The following is a 21081-nucleotide window of genomic DNA, read 5'->3' on the forward strand; positions in this document are numbered from 1 at the left end:
CTTGCCTGGGCAACGCTAAACCTAATATTCCATTTTACAGCTTTTTACAGAAAGCCATAGCAATTTGCAAGAAAAGTTGTATGAAATTAACTGTACCTTAAAAGAAACTGCAAGAGAAACCGAAGCGGAAATGACTGCAGTACCTGTATGTAAAGCTTCAAGAAATGTCATATTTGTTTACATTGTGCTCATAAAAGATTGTAATGCAAACTACCTCTGCAATTTGCTTGTCTTTCTGAAGCTCCTTTAATTGGCTGTGGTGCTGAGAAGCTTTTGCGATAAAATCATCTTCCAAACTGCGGACTTTTGTTTTGACATTGTTCAGAATTTGCTCCAAGTCAACTGCACGCTGCTCCTGTCGAGAGGCCCGTCCCTGCTGCTGACGTAAATCTTCCCTGTCCCAAAAAAGGCAAAACGTTAATATTAACCTCACAGGGGTGACGACAATACAAACATGAATTTAACATCATTATATCCATCTTCTTCGGCGTCACGCAATAACCCATTTTCTCTTTTAATAGCTAGGACATGTGTGCGCCTCATCTTTGTTTTCTAAGCCCAATAATACTATTTCCCTGCGTTTTCTTTCAAACACAGCAGGAGAGCCCTCCTAACTACTTTCACACTTATCCCACCACCAATCTGGTATATAATGTGTTATTCGGGTTACACAAAAGGCCTGCAGGTGAAATCTAATGTTACCGCACCAAAGTAGAAACTTCCCATGAACGAAGCCCCGTTGTAGGGCCGACAAACGGGACTTCAAACAACAAAATAAAGATGGCGAGACGCTGTCAAAACCAACGTACCATCAATTAAAAAAAAATAATCAGGGAATATCATGAACAGAAATGAGAAAAAGCTGGCACTAACAGGCAGGAAAGGAAAAGTCTACTGATCTCTCTGTAGCAGCAATCAAAAGAGTCGGTATCCAGGGAGGTGAATGCCCTCGTCCCACTACTTTACATCACAATCTCCTTTATGACATTTTACCCTGAGAATCCGCAATTAAAGGAGAAGCTCCATATAATATCTCTTGTTAGTTCTATAATGATAATTTAGATTTTTTTTTCTCGAGCCAAGTGGAAAATTCCCAGTAGCTGAATGGCACTTTAAGTTTACCAAGTGATTGGGAAACGCCACCACCTAGTGTCCAGAACAACCAATGAGCGCAGGTCGGATTAAAAAAAAAAGAGAAATAACTTGGTAGCAAAGACTTTTAGGTATGTGTTTTGGCAACACATATTTCAAAGATACCTATTGCTTACAATATATATATATAGATTGGGCTTTGGGTCCGCCCCTTTCAACTATTGCGGTTGTTTGACTAGTCTCTTTAGGCCATTGGCTTGAGACTTTGGCAACGGAGTCTTGCTTCAGCCCAGTGGAGTTATCAGCCATCACCTAATGCTATTGTCTAGTTAGGTGCATCCTCCAAACACCACTGGGATGCTTGTAAGGAGTCCATATGTAGATATTGGGTAAGTGAAACGTTGTTTATTAGACACTTAGTAAGGATAAAGAGTGGGCCAATCAGCTTGCATCCGTGCAGACTGGCTCCAACCATCAACTGCCATCGAGCAGAATGTCACAGCCAGAATGCCTGGACGCAACCAAAAACCGGCGCACCCACACATGTACCATCTTTTTGAACACATAAGGTAAAAAAAGTAAGGAGATGCAATAAAGGGTACAACATTCCCCCTCCAAAAAATAAACAAAATAAATTGAAGACATGTACTGAGCATCAGTGCAGCAATGAGCAACTATATAAACATGCGCCTAACATAAGGCAGAAATGCAATAGCAATGAGCAACTATATAAACATGAGCCCAACATAAGGCACAAATGCAACAATAACAAAACATTCAAAGAGATACATCAGATGCATCTTTCCGTTCCCTAAAAAATGTATTATTATCCTTAAACTTCAAATTCCTGTAAATAAGTATGTTTCTTGGATACCCTCCCACTTCTGTTAGTGATAACATTGTTACAAGTGTTCTCATTCTGACAGCGCACAGGAGTTACCACCTTCTGATTAACCTCAGAAGTTGTAGACAGACCAGACGAAGACCGAGAGATTGGTGGATTTGACAGATTATGTTGAGCAATAGACAGAGCATTATCAAGTTCAGAAACATCACCTGCCTGTGGTATTCCAATAGGAGATAAAGTAGCCCCTGGCACCCGTAACTTCCTCATTATAATATTTTTGGGGAAATCCTGAAGGGTAATCAAATTCCTTGTGGACCACCAATGCCCAACCACTAACTGAATAGATGTGCATGCAACCACACTCACTTTAAATGGACCATTGTAATGGAAATCCACTTTTGATTTTCTAGATTTCATGTTTTTTAACATAACCCAACTATCAACACCAATTTTAATGTTACTTAGGCAATGAGTCTGATCATGGTACTGTTTCATTTTGTTCTGTGCCCCTTCCACTCTTAACCCGAGTTCATCATAAGCCACCTGCTCTTGTACACCTCTTAACAGTGCCGTTCCATTCAACCAAGTAGAAAATAAACCTGTGCGCAGATTCCCAACCCCTCCAGTAAATGTGTTGTGATATTCCCATATCTTATTTCTTAAAGATTCCTCCACATCCAACCCACAGGTAATAGCTGTTTCTATACCCTCTTTGAGCAGTCTAGTAACCCTCCCAACAGTTCCACTGGCACTGGGACTATAAAGCGCCACTGGATAATGTTTAACACCTTTGTTTTTAAGAAAGAATTCAATTTTTAAGAAATGAATTGTATGCCATTATCCCTAACCAACTCTGTAGGTTTGTCTTCTAAATCAAAGAGCTTACTTACAAAATCAATGGCCACCTAAGTGCTAATCTCGCATACAAATTCATAATAAACCCATTAGGTAAAATAATCGACCAGAACCACCATATATTTAGATCCATCCAGCAACTGAGAAATTGGGTCCAAAAAAGTCTAATGCTAACTTGCTCCATGGACATTCTGAAACAGTAGTGGGTACCAAAGGATATTCTTTTGTCTTCACTGTTTGTAAGAATGCAAGCATTCCTCACACTTATCCATAAAATCCTCCACCTGCTTGTCCATATAGGGCCACCAAAAAGGATGTCTTAAAATGCTCTCAGTAGATGTAGTTCCCAAATAACCAGAATGTGCCAAACCAATCATCTTGGACTACAGGTTATCCAGAGGATCAAATGTACTCGCTCTGAGTAAAATTCCTGAATTCTATAGAGAGCTGAGATGCCATTTGTCCATAACAATGTAAATCCCCTTGTAAGTGCTTAAGCAGTAGCCATCCCTTGCTGACATAATCAAACACTTTCACCAACTTAACATCTTTCACAAATGCTTTGTTCCACTCCTCTTTACTGATGGTTCCCTGACGAACTTTAGCAACATCAATAGCAGCCACTACACACTCAAAATCCAAATTGCCAGAGTCATCCCCTTCTCCCTTAAGAGGTAATCTCGACAAACAATCAGCAGGGACATTGTTCCTCTTGGTATGCAACTTATCTCAAAGTTGTATTCTTGTAATTTTGACAGAATTCGAAGAAGTCTGGATGAAGCTCCAGACCAACCCTTCTCACCAAGTAGATACAATAATCGCTTATGATCTGTACTCAAGATGAATTTATTACCCCAAACATATTTTTCTATGGCCCATGCACATGCTAATGCTTCCCTTGTTGCGTGCTTATCTAGGATCCTGATCGATACTGTGACCGTATGCCCCTATTCGGCTATAAATCCATTTATTCCCTATATTGGCATAACCGTTCAAGTGCGATATTCAGAAACTCATCTCTGGCCTCACACGAACAGAGCCACATTCCAGAATAGCTTTCTCTGCCACTTCCTTTGCAACCAATTAGTGCAATGACAGAGCAGAAGTCACTATCTGAGATTCCTAGATTAACACTCTGAGTTCTTCAACAAGATAAAAACTCAGCAAACCTGGAAATCCCCGCTTGCTGTGTTTTGATTAGTAATAGAACTCTAATGAGCACTGATAGACGATCACTTCCTAGTGACATCTTATTGACGTCTTATGTCCAGCAAACTTACGTCAAACAAGGCACCTTTCAGGTATAAATATTACCAACGTTGCCTTAAGCAAACGCTGCTGTTTACGCTAATGCCATCGCTGATGCTAGCTGCTGTCTCGTTGCTGTTGGTGAAGCTGATGCTGCCAGCTATCTCGCTGCTGCTGAAGAAGCTGTCATGCTGATGATACCATAGCTGCTATCGCTACTGCTATCGCTGCTAACTAGCGAACGATGGTGTGGTGAACCTAGGAGCTGAACAGCCGTCCTCTGCAAGAGCCAAGCAGATGCAAGCTGCCCGCGGACGCTGTCCCCCCTCCTTCTCCTCCTCGACGTGCTGAAGAAGAGACGCTGCCTTTCTCCTGCCGAGAAATCCAGCTCCAGCGTTTCTGGTCTACCGTTTGCGGGTGACTGGGATATCAAGCCCTGAGGGAGATACCAGACCTCCATCATTCTATTCCAGAGGTATGGTGTGGACTAAACCCTTGAGAGAGAATTCTTGAAGCAAACCTTGGCAAAACCAACTTAACTTAAAGCTACTCACTTACTCCCCTCCCAAGTATTAGGCTTAGGTCAGGTACACTGGGGTAGGCGTAGTTAGAAGCACCAGTTGAGTATTTTAGCCTAATGTATATATGAATGTATATATGTTTTATTACTTTAAAACCATTGTATGGCTAAGAAACCATATCAATGCTTTTACAGTATTATTTTGCAATACTTATCTTACTGTACGTACTTTTTATAATAACAAGTCTTGCAATTGTGGCAATTCATTTCTCTTGTACGAGAAGAAAGACTGTTCAATAAATGTTAACCCTTTATTGACAAACGCCCGTCTCTCTATTCTCTACATATTGTGAAAGTAAACTGCACCAACCTGACTGAGTAAAATAACTGTCTATTGTTTCACACGACCCTAGAGATTGACTCTTGATCTGAGGAGCAAAGTTGTCATGTTGCACGGTTGTTGGAAAACTGAATCCCTTCTTGTCTGTGCCAGGGAAGCTGATCACTTCCTATTTCAGTCAAGAAAGTTTCCAGTGACCTCTGAGCTAGTTGGTAACAAACCCAATTAAGTTTAGCATAGTCAGTAGAGGCCTGGAAGATCCGCACTTCTACGTCGATACTACTGTTTATGTTATTCCAATGCGCAGGGCCTATTGGGAAAATAGGAACTACGCTACACCCTCACTATAGTGCTGTATCTTTTTTCCACTTCTGATAGAACTCTCAAAACAAAAACAATAGTGTGTTCCTCAATGCCCACCCTTTGGCACAGAACAGTGCCTAGACCTACAGCAATAGCATTAATGGAGCAAATATTTGCCCGTAATGAGACTTGCTTGTAATCAGTCTTCTCTACATAACCTTAATATACTAATCAACATGTTTGTCTTATTAATATTGCATTTCACGTCATGTTCGGTATCTAGAAGAAGCTGGCTTATGTGTTTCTACTAACCATAATCTGCTTGCATTAATATGGCCGCTGCTACGCAGGATTTCTTTCTGCGCATGCGTCTCTCACACTCACGTGACATAAGGTATCTTGCTTTTGGAGGGAATCTTTTGCTTTTGCGCACTAGAACTAAGATGACTGCTCCATGTCCTCACATGCAAGAAGCTTGCACTGCTGCTTTTGCGAAGCTGTTCGTTCTGCAGAACTCTAACGCAATAGTTAAATATAAAGTAATGGGAATAGAGTAGAGATAAGTGGTATACAGTGCACTAATTTTTTCTGTGTTCTAAAACTGTTTCTTTTCTGTTCTTTCATGTAATCACGCTTCTGAGCTTGAAATCTACCCGATACTATATTTTGAAACCCACTGCACTCCATATTGAAACCTTTGAGCCTGCGCACCAGAGTCTGAAAACCATCGTGTCATGGCATGGAATGGGTGCTAGGGACAGTCTTGACCAAGATGCGCCTGGGAACTTCAACTCCTGACTCCTGAGAAGCAAGCTGATCTAAAATATGAACTAAAATGTAACCGATATTGGAACAGTCATTGTTTTTTTTTTTTTAAAACAAAATTTTTATTGCAGAAACACTAAAAATACCAGCCTGCAAATAGCACTTCAGCTAAACCATATTATGAAGAGTCGTAATGATTAGTATAGTGTCACACGGCCATTCAGCCCACACCCTGGAGGTCGGGCGGCAAGTGTAGATTGCACGCTGAAGGCATACCTTCAAGAGCCAGTTTAGGCATTCAAAGTCTTGTCAAACTTCTGCTTTTTTATTTTAACCCCAACTCTCCCCCCCCCCCAAACTGTTCATTTTAACTGAAACCAGTGCTACAGTCATGTGATGAGGCACATCTTACACTTAAGGCTGCATTCATGATAGTTTCTCCGGATACACATGCATACTAGTGTGCAGCTCATCTTCCCCCGCCCCAACACCCCCCAACACGAAACCTTATTCTTCAGATTCTTGTTTTCTCGTATCGCATTCCGGCCCTCCAATGATCTCACATAAGGCTTTATAGTCCTTTCAGTTCCGTTCTAGATTACACTTGCGGTCTCGTACCCCCCCTCTCCTCTGGTGTACTCCCTCACTGCCCCCCCTCCAGTCCATGATACTGTCTCCACTTGGCCCATACTCTGCGGAACTTTTTGGGGAAGCCTCTCGCCTTATAGGTCACCCTTTCTGCTGCCATATAAAGGTCTAGCCCCCGTCTCCATTCCTCAATGTCTGGTGTCTCTGTGGCCCCCCAGTATTTTGCTATGTCTCTTTTGGCTACTACCAGTGCTAGCACCAGGAAAATGAGCAGCGGGCGTGGCAGGTCCACCTCGTTAGTCATGCCCAGTAGGGCCAGCTTAGGCTCCAGCGATAGTTCCACCCCTAGGACTTCCCCCAGTTCAGTGAAGATGTGTGACCAGTAGGTTTGTATGTTTGCGCATGCCCATATGGTGTGGTAGAAGTCCCCTTGTTGTTGGCGGCACCGAAGGCAAGCCGGGTCACTTATTTTCCCCATTTTAAGGAGTCGTATTCTATCGAAATACGTTCTGTGGAGCACATTTAACTGAATGAGGCGTAGCCTTGATCGCCACTTCCCGGGGGTGCATGAGGACGATCTCCCAGTCCAGATCTTCCATTACCCCCACATCTGCCTCCCATATGCCCCTAAGTTTTGTCAAGTCACCTAGCATGTTATTAGTCAGAGTTTTGTACGTGAGGGAGACCGCCTGGCCCATTATCTGTTCCTGGAGGAGTCTGCCCTCCAGTGGCGCGTATTCCGGCATTTCCGTGAGCTTGATATTTTGTGCCCTCCAAGCATGTCTCAGCTGTGTGTATTTGAACATTTGTGAGTGGTGCAGCCCAAACTCAGTCTGATGTGCCTGGAATGACTTCAGTTCTCCCCTGGAAATCACGTCCCCTATGCTCGATATGCCGATGTCGTCCCACCTTTGGAAGCCCCGCAGCTTACAGAGTTCTTTTAGCCATTGGCAGTGCCATAACGGCGTTTGTCTGGTGGGTCTCCCTTCCCATCCCATACGTTTCGTAGCATTGAGCCAAGCTCTCAGTGTGATTACCGTTGCCGGTAGGAGCGACTTCCTCGCCTTACCACCATATAGATAGTATAGTATGTTTTTGGGTGACATTTTGTACCTTTCGAGTGCATATGTCGGGTGGTCCGCCGGAGCATGGATCCAATCGTTTATCGGAGTCAAGTGTTCCGCCCAATAGTAGGCCTCTAGGTTGGGTAGAGAGATCCCCCACTGTATTGGTGTCGTTGGAGCGTCTGCACGGCTATCCGCGGTTGCTTTCCTAACCATAGAAAGGTACGAAGATCCGCATGTATCTTCGGTATCGTCGTGGTCGGGAGTGGGTAATATTCATTTTGAAGCGCGTATAGGAACTTAGGTAAGGTAATCATTTTGTACATTGCCGCCCGGCCCAGAAGGGTGAGCGGCAACTGTTTCCACCTATTCAAGTCCAACACTGCGTCCCCATAATCCGTTCTATATTTTTGGTAAATGAGAATTTCCTGTCTAGGGTAATATATATGCCCAGGTACTGGAAGCCTGCGGCGGTGGTGACCAGTCGCTCAGGCAAGTTCCCCCACTCCTCCCTCCCCTGTGGATCATATATAACTGACTTATGCCAATTTATGGTATGGCCTGCTCTCGCTCCAAAACTGTCTATGGAACATTCATTGTTGGGTGGAATAAATCATGCGTGGGAAAATAAATTGATGGGCGGGAATGCAAACATTAATATTCATTTTAAAAGTTTCATTTTGGTATGGTGTGATAACCTCTCCTCTCTTCTTGTCCAATCAAAATTGGGGATCCTTACACTTGCAACATTGGGGGTGGTACACTGACCTGGAAAATAGTATAACTAGAGTAGGCTTAGTTAGTTAATTTGTCAGACTTGTCCGAATAGCTGACCTGTCACTGAACCAAAACGCACTCAATAGGTGATCGGGAGCAGAGGTGCTGGCGAAGCCCTCTGTCAGAAGGTTCGAAACCCAGATCGGGGTTTGAGAGCTGAAGTGCTGGTGAAGCACTTTGTCGGAGAAATCGATAACTCTTTCCGGGTTCTGGCTGTTAGTTGCAGAGAGGGAGTAACGCAAGTGTTGCAACTTTAACTGCGGGTACTGGTCTTAGCCCTTGGTGGTCCTGTTCTGATCCAATTTGGCTTTACCTGTCCTGATTCCCATCTGCACCTGCTTGCCTTTATGGTGCCTGCACTTTTGGGGTTCTGTCCTTTAAACTGACCTCTGGCCAGGGTTAGTTCTTCACACCATTCTAGGTAAATATTCAATGTGGGTAGGTCACTGTATTGTTTCCTTCTCTCTTCCCACCCCAATGTCAAATGCATAAAGACTGTTTTATAAAGACTCTGCATATTTTCATTCTAATCATTATTTTCCTAATTGAGAATTTTCTATTGTTCAATGCTTGGATTATGACATTTTAAAGATTTTAGATAAAGAGTTTTAAACCTTTCCTGAGTTGTGGTTATTTTATTCTACCTATTATTCTAACTTCTTTGATCCCTTAGGACATTAGGTACCGATGACGAGGATTGGTAAGTCAATGATATAGGTCCTAATATAATTTATAAATCACTGATTAGAGTAAGTGCACAGGTTACATGATTAAATCTCATCATATGTTGGTTATGGGCCCAGGTTAGTATGGTAATCTGAGTCTGGTGACCTGCGCGCATCAGCTGATATTATATTTTTGGAACCACTGAAAAAAAGACTTCAATGCTGGCACCTTGGCCAGGATTCTTTTGATTGCATAAAAAATGTGTTTTTGCTAATTTTCCCACACTTTCTTTTTTTTATTCAACAATTTTTTTAAAGGCTCTATATGAGCTGCATAGCCACTCACAAACTGGCATAATATTCGCTCTGGCCTATGAATGACTTGAGTTCATCCTTACTTTGTGGGCACAGTAGATTCCTTAAAGCCTTGATTAAATCATCCTTGGGTTTCCCACTGTCCGACGTTATACAGTGACCCGAATATTCAACACAATTGGTTAAGGATTTGCATTTATCACATGACCCAGTCATGCCATGGTCCCGAAGAATGTACAAAACCTTGTTTAGAATACAATTGGGTTGTTCAATATTTTTAGAAACAAATCTAAACATCGTCCTAGAAGGCTCGTATTGCAGAAACTCCCTTAAACAAACAATACATCAGGTTCTGGCATATACTAGTAGAGGACGCAAGTTTAAACTGTAAATGCCAGTATTTAAATGCTCCAAAGTGAGTAATAAATGTGGTTAAAACTAGAAATTCTTTTTCAAAGGCACCTGATGATAAGCCGCCTTGAGGTCTACATTGGTGAAATACTTCACTCCCCCTAAAGCAGTCAATAACACATGAATTTTGGGTAGTGGATGACAGTCCACTACAATGTTCATATTAAATTAACATAAATCTGCACATAGACGAATACTCAATTTGTTTTTCTTGGCTATTACCACAGCACTGGCCCTTTAAGCCACATTTACAGGCTCAATAATTCTATCCCCAACCAATTGATCCAAACGTTTTCTCAACTCTTTCCCGATACACAAAGGTACATCGTATATCTTGTGTGAAACAGGTATCACCCTCTGTTTCAAAATAATCTCACGCTCGAACCCTTTCACCTCGCCTATTTGGTCTTCACAAACGTGTGGGTATTTGTTTATAATAGTCTCCACATCACAAACCTTGACCTCTACTAAGTCCTCCAACAAAACGGGAACACTCGTACCAGGCCTTAACACCATACCCAATCTTTCTTTGTCAATCCATCTCAAGATATCTTAGCCTTTCACAGCAAGCATCCTAAATCAAAAATGCAATTCTTCCTAAAAAATCATGGTGTTCTAATGTATGTGTCCCAGTAGGCCATAGCTCAATGTCCAATACATTGAGTTGCATATTCTTTCACAAAGTTCTGAATGTTCCCTCAGATAACATGGTCACAGGTGAAAAATAATCCACCATATTATTCACTTTAACACTTCCCACTCTCACATCTCAGTATGGTCAATTCTTACTAGCCATTTCACCAGCATCCATCTTCACGTCCACAGTCATATTAGTAGCAATATTACGGACTTTTTACCTTTCAATACTGCTCTCTTTCTTGTTGCTCAATCTCAGAAATACAACTTACCTTACCGTTGCACATACTCTTACACTCCTTCATAAAGTGAACTACCTTATCACATTTACTGCACTTTTTGCCCATAGCTAGAAACCTTACATTGTTACCTATATGATGACGTGTGCTACATCTAAAACAAGCTACCCCACAGAAAAAACATTTCTGGCCCTACCGCATCCTGTTTGTTGACCAAATTAACATTTACATTTCCAGTCTTCTCAGGTTGACCAGCATTTTCCAATATTTTAACAGACTTAACTGAAAGTTCTATCCCTTTTTTATTTTTAACATTTGGTCAAGAGTAGGATTAGTACAGAGCAGTAAGTGCGCTTGTGTTTTTTTTATATGGCAATTCAAAACAATTTGATCCCTAATATAATATACATTGCGTTGAGTTGGGTTTTTGCTTTGCAAAGTTTTTCTTACAGGCACACATCACAGGGATTCTCCACCAACTGTGTCCCCAAGTCTGAGTAAGACTCCATGATGCTACACACCGACCTACCCCCACCTTTATGAGGCCACAGGTCAAATCACCATTTTTTAATCCCCCCTCTGGATGGTTAAGGTAATTTCCTGGAAGGTGAAAGGTCTCTTGGACTATAACAAGAGATCAGCCTTGTTTCGCTATGTCAAAAGATATAGACCTGATGTGGTCCTCCACCTGGAGAAGCACCTCTTGGAAACAAACTGTTCTTTCCTTGGCTTGTTGCATTTTTTATGCAGTCTTCTCTAGGGGCACAAGAGTTGTTGTGGTTTTCCTACACAGGGATTTTCCACTAATGGTAACTGCCTCTCACATAGACACCTAGGACAGATATGTGGGGACAGAAGGAATCCTGCAGGCCAGGCACTAGAATTTTATTTCATGCTATATCCCCCAGCAACTCCTATGCTCCACCCTACAGCCTCTCCAGACCCTGGTGGTGGCCCTTCCCCTGGGACAATCTAGATCGGCAGCGACTTAAGTGCAGTACTGGACCCCACCCAAAATATGTTGGATATTCCACGTATAGGCAGGGTGGTACGCTCTGCATGTCTGAATTCATAGGAAGACTCCATAGGCCCCTACGATGCCTGCCATTCGTGGAACCCCTTTTGAAGTACCTACACACAGATGGCCGTGGCCCACAAAACAGGATCCAGAATGGACCTCTTTTGGCTCTCGACCTACTGCTGCAATCCGTTCAGATTTTGCCATGGGCATATCTGATCATGCGCCCCTCCTCCTGGAATGGGGCTCCCTGGCCACACTCCCTCCCTTGGATGTGGAGATTCAGTCCACGGCACTTGACGGATCAGAAGTGTGCAGACTTTGAGGAATAAGAGCTACAGGCCTTCTTCCAGGCTAGCCATGGCTCAGTGGCCTCGACTCAAGACTTTGTGGGTGGCAAGAAAATCTACCCTGCGGGGCCGGCTCAAAGAGTATGTGAGGAAAAAGAAACTGCACCAGCTGCGGCAGGTGGCAGAACTAAAGAAACTGAGCCTTACTCTCGAACATCGGGTTGGAGGTTCAGACTTGGAAGACAACAAACGCCAATTGGTGATGACGCAATCCAGATTGTGTTTAAACAAAATAGAATCCACTCAGAAAGTGGTAGTGATCCCTAAAGTGATGGGGAGCACACAGTGTTGTTTAAATACCCCTCACACACCAACAGGCCCCTTGGTGTCATGCTTCATCATCGGGGCCTTTGCATCCCTCTACGGGATGCGGCGTGCTGCGACTCACGGATACGTAGGAGCACTGATAGTGAACTATGTGTTTGTCTGTATGAGAGGGAGGGTGAGTGGTGAGGTGAAAAAAGTGAAGGTTAAAAAATACCTGGCTCGTAGGAAAAAATATTTATTATGTCCTCGCCTGGTATTGTTAAAAGGGGGTGCAAGACGAGGTTGTCAGTTATACATATTAGGGTATATCAAACTCTAAAAGTGCGTCGACGTGTTTTGGAGTACAGCGACTCCTTCTTCAGGACGAGGATATGCACGATTATCCCCACCTTACTCACATGGGTTTGAAATGTAAAAGTGTATTTTACAAAAAACACTAGGTGAAATGTACCTATAGGTATTAAAGTATGGATAAGCTCTGTTGCGCCCAATTGGCGTTTGAAGAACCTGTGGGATAAATCAAAAGGATAATAAACATCACAGTCGGACGTCCAGGAACAGGAAAAAATTAATTCCATGTATGGGAGGGTAAAGGTTGAACCAAAAATAAGGTTCAGGGACCATGTGGAATAAAACAATAAAAAGGACACACAATAGACATAGACATACACCAAAATATCTTTCCAAACATTGACTGTGGAGGAAGGAAAAGGATTTTATAAGTGTGGCTTACTTATGGATCAATGTTGTCTGACCTCATGAGCCTAAGCGTGGTATTGGGGGTTCCTTCCTCACTGCTCAATATAGCAACGGTTACTGCACGACCTAGTAGACTGCCATCCCCTCAACGCGGCTCCGACGATGTGTCGAGTCGTGTTGATTGGTTTCGTTTATTCCGCCATACCCGCTTCAATTAGGTGTTAATTGGAAGCGGAAACATGCCCAAAGAAGGATAGAATCCCTCCACCAGGTCCGGTATTGCGCGCTGGTCAGGGGCGTGTTTCACGGTAGGAAGGCGCATACGCTAGAAATAGGCGTTCCCAACTGCGCGTATATGTAACGCCGATCGTGATGCTGTTTAGAAGATTCGGCACACATATGTAATGCGCATGCGTATTGGTGTCAGATTCTGAGACTCTGGTTGTTCGCGCATGCCTGTTACGCACAGTGGAACACTAGGAGGTTCAGGACAAGAGCGCAATGGTTAGAGTTAATGCCAAAGGACAGGGGATTTTGGTATAACCTAAATGTGGTCCATACATAACGAACAGCTCATTTTAGTCATTGAAACCAGCCAGTATAGAGGTGATGGTCAGTTCTGGTTATATATCAGTTATTCACAGTATTTAAAGTTGAATTCTTTGCAGGACAATTTTTTCAGGTGCTTTTCTGTCTAGTCACTTGGCCAACAGCACGAAAAGGTGGAATGTATAGTTAGTGGGTGCCCATTGGGTCAAGGTGGATCATCGCAATTGGCTCCAAGGGATGGAGTCGTTCAAACCAGTGGTGTCTGTCCCTAGACGGAACACCCACCTTTGTTCCTTTTCGAATAGGCCAACATCCGTTGGCAGTTGTTCAATCACTGTCCACTGTATTTCGTTCACACAGTGTTGGTGTTCCAGGAAATGGGCTGCCATTTTCGTGGTTGATTTCTTACATCTTATGTTGCTTTTATGTTCATTAAGCCTGATTTTGACCGCCCTTGTAGTCATGCCTACATATTCTTTGTTGCAAGGGCATGTGAATAGGTACACAACGTTCTTACTATTACAATTAGTGAACGTGCGTTGTTCCCATCTAGTGCCGTTCATGGAAGTAAGGGTCTGACTCTTTAGTTAGATGACAGCTGTTGCAGTTTCCACAGGGATGGTGGCCATGTAGTCCCTGTAACCTTGTTTGTTGTTTTTTTCGTGGTTGGCGGTCTCGTGTGTACAAGCATGTCTTTTAAGTTCTTGCCCCGCCTGTGGGCAAACAGAGGTTTCTCCAGATCAAGTGAACCGCTGGTCAGAATACGCCAGTGTTTGTTAACCAGTTTAGAAACTTGGTTTGAAACTGAACTGTACGTTGTGACACAGACTGTTCTACTGGATGTGTTTTCTCTGGTAGGGTTGTCTTCCAGGAGGGCTTCACGGTTATTGTTTCTCGCTCTCTTCATTGCTTTTTGAATGACCTGGTTTGGGTACTTCCTTTGTTTCAGTTTTTCACACAGATCTCTGGCCTGGGTTTTGTATTTGGCTATGTCGCTACAGTTGCGACGTAGGCATAAGAACTGTCCGTATGGTAAATTCTCCCTCAGGTGACGTGGATGGAAACTGTCGAACCTGAGGAGACAGTTCCTCGCCGTCGGTTTGAAATGAGTCTGTTTTTAACAGACCTGCCTCGTGATAGATATTCAAATCTAGGAAGACCATTGAGCCGTTGGACATTTGGTGGGTGAACTTCAGAAAAGGGTTTTGGTTGTTCAGCCAATGCATGAACTCAGTGATCGATTGGCCATCCCCTTCCCAAATCACCAGAATGTCATCTATATAGCGTCGCCACGTGCGGATTCTTTCCCTGAAGAGTTTGTCTGGGTGGAAAATCCTGGAGGATTCCAGATGGTGAACATATAATCCCGCCAGGCTCGGCGCAAATGTACTCCCCATACTAGTTCCATGAATTTGCCAATACAGAGTGCCCTCGTATTCAAAAAAGTTTTTTGTAAGTGCTATCGAGATGCACTCCATGACCACTCCACAGGGGGTTTGGTATTTCCATCGGTCAGAGTGGAGTACCTCTTCAATGATCAGTAGTGTCTCGTCATGTGGGAGGCTCGTGTAGAGACTCTCTACATCAAGGCTCAACAGCATCTGTGAGTCTGGATCAAAAGGATGGTTCTGTAGTAATTGCAGAACAACTTTAGTATCCCTTAGGTACGTGTCTGTCGCTTGCACCAAGGGTCTCAGAAAGGCATCAGCAAATTTTGACAGTGGTTCCAAAATGGATGAAATGCCGGACACAATTGGGCGGCCTGGTGGGCTTTTCAAGGTTTTTGTGGACCTTTGGTATTGTGTAGAACAACAGAGCTTATCCATACTTTAACACCTATAGGTACATTTCACCTAGTGTTTTTTGTAAAATACACTTTTACATTTCAAACCCATGTGAGTAAGGTGGGGATAATCGTGCATATCCTCGTCCTGAAGAAGGAGTCGCTGTACTCCGAAACATGTCGACGCACTTTTAGAGGTTGATATACCCTAATATGTATAACTGACAACCTCGTCTTGCACCCCCTTTTAACAATACCAGCCGAGGACATAATAAATATTTTTTCCTACGAGCCAGGTATTTTTTAACCTTCACTTTTTTCACCTCACCACTCGCCCTCCCTCACACACACACAAACACATAGTTCACTATCAGTGCTCCTACGTATCCGTGAGTCGCAGCACGCCGCATCCCGTAGAGGGATGCGAAGGCCCCAATGATGAAGCATGACACCAAGGGGCATGTTGGTGTGTGCGGGGTATTTAAACAACACTGTGTGCTCCCCATCACTTTAGGGATCACTACCACTTTCTGAGTGGATTCTATTTTGTTTAAACGAATTGTTAGGGGAGACTGAATCCACTTCTTCCTCTCCCTCCCTCCTTTTGTTGTATTTTTGCAATCCAGACTGTGCCAGATATCCCTAGAGGAGGTGAAGCAGTGCTGGAGAAATCGGACCCAGAGGGTGTATAAATCCGGGGATAAATCCTGTAAACTACTGTACTGGCTGGTGAGTCGAGAAGTCTCCATTAGGTCTGTGCCCACAGTGCCAGGAGTTACCTGTGATCGCATTATTTTATGAAGACATTTACATGGCACATCGGACCCACTTATGAGAGGGAGAGAACCCCCCCACCTTGGAGACATCCCTCTGCCCTCTATTCCAAACTCTCTGGCCCAAGCGTTGGACCAGCCTCTAATGGCTGAAAAAACAGGGCTTGATATTTCTGATCTAAAATACGGGAGGACCTCCGGCCCTCAACGGGCTCCCCTTCGAATTCTTCAAACGGTACGACACCCATTTGATACCGCACCTGTTGGCTCACTACACAGGTGTGGCAAAATGTGGCTCCTTTGCCCCAGATCTTGACAATACCACTATTGTGGTGCTTCCCAAAGCAGACCTGCCTGTCTATCGTTTTTCCTCCTACCAGCCAATATCCCTTATTAACACAGACATTAAAATCTTCGCAAGGGTTCTGGTGACTAGTCTGAGCCGGACGGCGTCTTACCTAATTCATCCCGACCAGTGCAGGTTTATGCTGGGCGGGAGCACCTGGCACTGCATCCGCAAATGGCCCTCTCACAATTAGACCACCTGAGTTACCCTTTGGCCTTCCTCCTTGTTGATTTCCAGAAGGCATTCAACACTGTCGCATGGACGTTCCTGGCAGCTGTGCTCCAATGAGCCAGCTTTGGACCCACCTTTCACGGACTTGTAGGTCTCCTCTCCAACACCCCCACGGCCCAGGTCTGTGTCAAAGGTTTTCTGTGTCAACCCTTTCCTATCCACGGAGGCACCCATCAGGGCTGTCCTCTAGCAAACCTGCTGTTTGCTCTCACAATTGATCCCTTGGCATGCCTGATAGGGTACAATGCTCGGCTTCGGGTGTGGCAGTGGGAGGGTGGTGTAGAGTATTGCATTGCTCTGTATGCGGACAATGTCCTGCTTTTCCTGGGCGACCCACAGTCCTCAGACCCTAGATGCATTGAAATCTTCTGTCATTCTGGAAAGGCCTTCAGCTTGCGAATTAACACAGGTAAATAACTCTTGGTGGTAGTGGACGGAGAGGTCGCAGCCCAGCACTGGTGCCCCAAGGTACCGATACGACGCAACTCCTTAAGTACCTTGTTATTCACATCTCCTGCTTCTCGGATCTAGCCTGATCCCTTAATTTTCACCCCTTGCATCGGCTTTGGGTAGGGACCTGCGTAGGTGGGATTGTCTGTCGCTAAATCCATTGGGGGCACATTGCAGTTTTAAAAATGATGTGCCTTCATCGATATCTCTATATTCTGTCCAATTTCCTACACCAGATCCATCAGACGTGGTTTCAATCCCTGACTTCGAAAATGATGGACTATTTTGGGTGGGAGGGCAACACCGTGTGGCCTATACCGCCACATAAAAGTCCCCATTCGATGGTGGCATTTGTATGCCCAATATTTACGCCGATTACCTCGCTGCGCAACTGGTCCTGGTCAATGAGTGGTTTATGGAGTGAGGGGGTGGGATGATCCAGCCCACCGGCTTGAGCTGCAGCTTTTAGATCTTGATGGCCTTCTTGGACAGCTTTAGGACAACCAGATACCTTCAGCAAACCCTCCTTCACCCGGGTGGAATTGCTTTGCTGGAGATCAGCGTTACATTTAATCACTTGGAATCGCCGCCTTACGGACATGACACGACTGTCATAGGACACCTGGCTCAGGCAGGTGTCTGGTCTTTTGAGATTCACCCAGAGGGAACGCATAAGGATCACATACTTGGGGAACATCCGCCAAGGAGGGACAATGTCCTTTCTGTCAATACAAGATCAGTACAGTCTCTCCCTCACACAGTTCTTTCGATAGCTACAGCTGCATCCCGCCTTTCTGGTCCACCTCCAAGTAGATGCCCAGATCCCCAAATACAGTTCCCTTGAAGCCGATCCGATGATGGGAAGACTGGGTAAAGGGGCTATATCAACGATCTATCACTCCCTGTTGATCAATGACCCAGACCACTATCCTCTTCTCCGATAGAGGTGGAAGGGGAGTGTGGGTGACTTGATGATGACGAGGCATGCTTGGCCCCAAGGGAGCCTTGAGGCTTCGGATGATCCAAATCAACTATCTCCATGCAAAATATCTGACCCCCTCCCCCTACCCCCCCAACGGTGCAGCAGATGGGCCACCTGTACAAGATGCTCTTTCCCTGTTGCTGACTTTTTTCATTTGGCCTGGTCCTTCCTGGCCTTATCTTTCTGGGACGGCCCTGCTGGGTCTCCTAGAGATAATTGAGGTAGAGGATTTTTGTGAGAGTGGTATCCCGAGTGGCCAAAAGGGACATTGGCCATACCTGGAAACTGCTAGAGCCCCCCTCTCTTGCGATATGGAGTAAAGGGAGTTGACGAGTGTGCATGCCAAGACAAACCAACAAATGAGACAAGAGGCTGCCCTCACAAACATGGCAAGGTATGGGGTGGATTGTGGGCATACCATGGACTGCAGTTAGGACATAGAATGTATTACACAAAAATAGGGAAACTCAGCACCGTAGGGCCTGGGTAAGATATTTTGCAGAACAAAATTGGTCCCAACGGAAATGATTACAATTGGAAAATCATTTGTACGCAAGAAAAATCACTTTATATGTTTACCCACCCTTCATCTACTCATGAGCACTTTATCAAGCACTTGCCTTTTTACTCACCTTGGAGCAACCGTGTTATACAGTATACTGTATAATTTAATTGTATGGTGTTAAAATTCAATACAAATTGTAAATTCATTCCGTCTGAATATACTTTGTTTTTTTCTTGACTTTCCAATATGAATAAGTTCCATTGGGACCAATTTTGTTCTGGGACATTTACATAATTAGGACTGTGATTGTGTAATGGTTTTCTCTGACTCAGATGTGGTAATTCTACCCTCTTATTGGCGGATGATACCCTGTAATATTAAACCTAATAAAACGTGGGTAATAAAAAATATAGCCGAGTTCATAAGTGAAATAACAATTGACAGCATGATAAGAGTTCTCAAGAAGATATTTGTATGGGAAGGCATTCAAGCTTTTTTACTATAGACAATGGCACACCGTTGATCCAGGAGGAGATTAATGAATTTTTCATACAGAAAGGTGTGAAACAATGTAAACCAACTGTTTATAATGGCAAATAATAGATTGGAATTGTGGAAAAAGCTATCCATTTAACCAAAGAAGACATACAAATGGCTGTGAGAATTAGATTGTATGTAGAAAATACAGTCTGTGAAGCTTGTTCATGAGTGAACAGAGGTCTTCCCATCACATCATTTTTAATGATGAAAGAAAGAAAACGTCAAAGCAAATGAATCACTTTCTGGTTGAAGGACCTGTCAGTTTACACGATAAGTTGCAGGAAGGAGATTGGGTAAAGGTTTGTACTGGAAGAATAAGTGGTGGTCTTTCTAAGTTTAGAGCTGCTTACAAAATTGTGGGTGTAAGGGGGAATCATGTAAAATTGCACAGTGGTCAGAGGTGGAATAGAAGAAGAGTAGCTATCAAAAAGGGGCCCTAGTCTAGAGGGTCTTCCAGAAATTGATGATGTCAAAGATTGTATTACTGCCATAACGATGACAGATAAGTACTATGTAAATGGGTGAAGAGTGGAAGGGTTGAGTGAAGTCTCTAAAGTATCTGGTGAAGGCAGACAGGTTTATATTAGAAGCAGATAAGTAAACGTTACTTACCTTCGGTAACCCCATATCTGATAGAGAACACATGAACAGATAAAAAGAGAAAGCAATGGAGCAAGAGCCAAACAATGTCGGTTAGCTTTGCCGACTATATGTGGCAACATTATCTGTTTATCCCTAGTTGATGGTTCTATCCAATTTCTTCTCACATATAACGTTATTTCTCTTGCTCTTAATATGTTCGATTGATTGCATTTTCAGTTTCTTATTTTGTGACCATACATGCACTATGTATAGTTGTAGAAAGAGAAAAGAGGGATGAGTTGTAAAGTACATCACTTGCGGAATGTCAAGTCACCTGCATTCCCGTAAGATCACAGAATGAGGTTCTAACAGTCATTTGGCTGCTTCTGGCTGGCAGGAAAGACCTTCACCTATATAGTCTGAGGATAAGAAATAAACCATTTGCTGAAACTTAAATTGGTACGTGCCACTACTTTATGACCCAAACAGGGAAAAGAAACGGTAATTCCATAGAAACTACTTTAGATCTGGTAAAAAAGCACGCAAATGTCTTCAGGAAAAGGTTTCTTCTACGTTAAAGTGAGAACGATAGAATTCAAATGTCACTTGCAGGCTTAAAGGCACAGAACCCTTTAAGAAATTATGAGGAAAGTCCACTGCCTGGCTTGAAAAAACATCCAAAACATGGCCGCATTTCTGAGTGAGGAAGACTACTGCCTCCACGAACTAGCAGAGGATCAGCCCACTTCAGCCAATAGATAATTTCAATGTTAGTGATGGAATTCTGTTCATCCACACTCAAGGCAGATCCCTTAAGTGCTAGGGATTTATATGGCAATGTGAGTTTTTTTAAATCAAAAATGTGTTTGCTTCTAGCCATTGTTTTTTTTAATTGATGATGGCCCAGCAGTGTCTCCTACAATAAAGACTAGAAAAATACATACAAAACAAGTACTGAGAAAACCCAAAGGGTGCCAGTCAACACGAGGCACACTGGTTTTGCAATGTTTGCTTTTATCAGTAGCCGAAAAATAATGATTATGCCTACGAATGCGTGTGCTATAAAGAGAGAATGTAAATGTAAATGCCAGCATTTGTAAAGCGCACAGCTACCTCAGACGGAGGTTTTCCCGGCGCTGGGGGCCGTCGGGAAGATTAAGTAAGCCATTACCCAGAGTCACATGGTGCTGGGCTAACCAGCCTCTGGAGCCAGGGATCGAACCGTGAACCCTATGGTCCAGAGTCAGGCACCCTGGCCGCTGTGCCACACCTCTTCCAGAATGAATTGTGGGTCTGTTGAACAGCAGGAGCCATGATTAAGAGGAGTTTTACACAACTGGG

At 43.7% G+C, this 21081-nt stretch overlaps 1 protein-coding gene across 1 annotated transcript in view; it reads right to left on the bottom strand.

Annotated features, from left to right (window-relative positions):
• CEP70 (centrosomal protein 70) overlaps positions 1 to 21081 on the bottom strand; it is a 541458-nt gene that overhangs the window by 413919 nt on the left and 106458 nt on the right. Inside the window, exon 6 of the mRNA XM_086957416.1 lies at positions 215 to 395. Within this exon, the coding sequence (XP_086813542.1) occupies positions 215 to 395 (181 nt within the window). The remainder of the gene's footprint in view (positions 1 to 214; positions 396 to 21081) is intronic.

The sequence above is a fragment of the Lissotriton vulgaris genome, chromosome 2_1 (assembly GCF_964263255.1).
Source record: "Lissotriton vulgaris chromosome 2_1, aLisVul1.2, whole genome shotgun sequence".
Lineage (NCBI taxonomy): Eukaryota > Metazoa > Chordata > Amphibia > Caudata > Salamandridae > Lissotriton > Lissotriton vulgaris.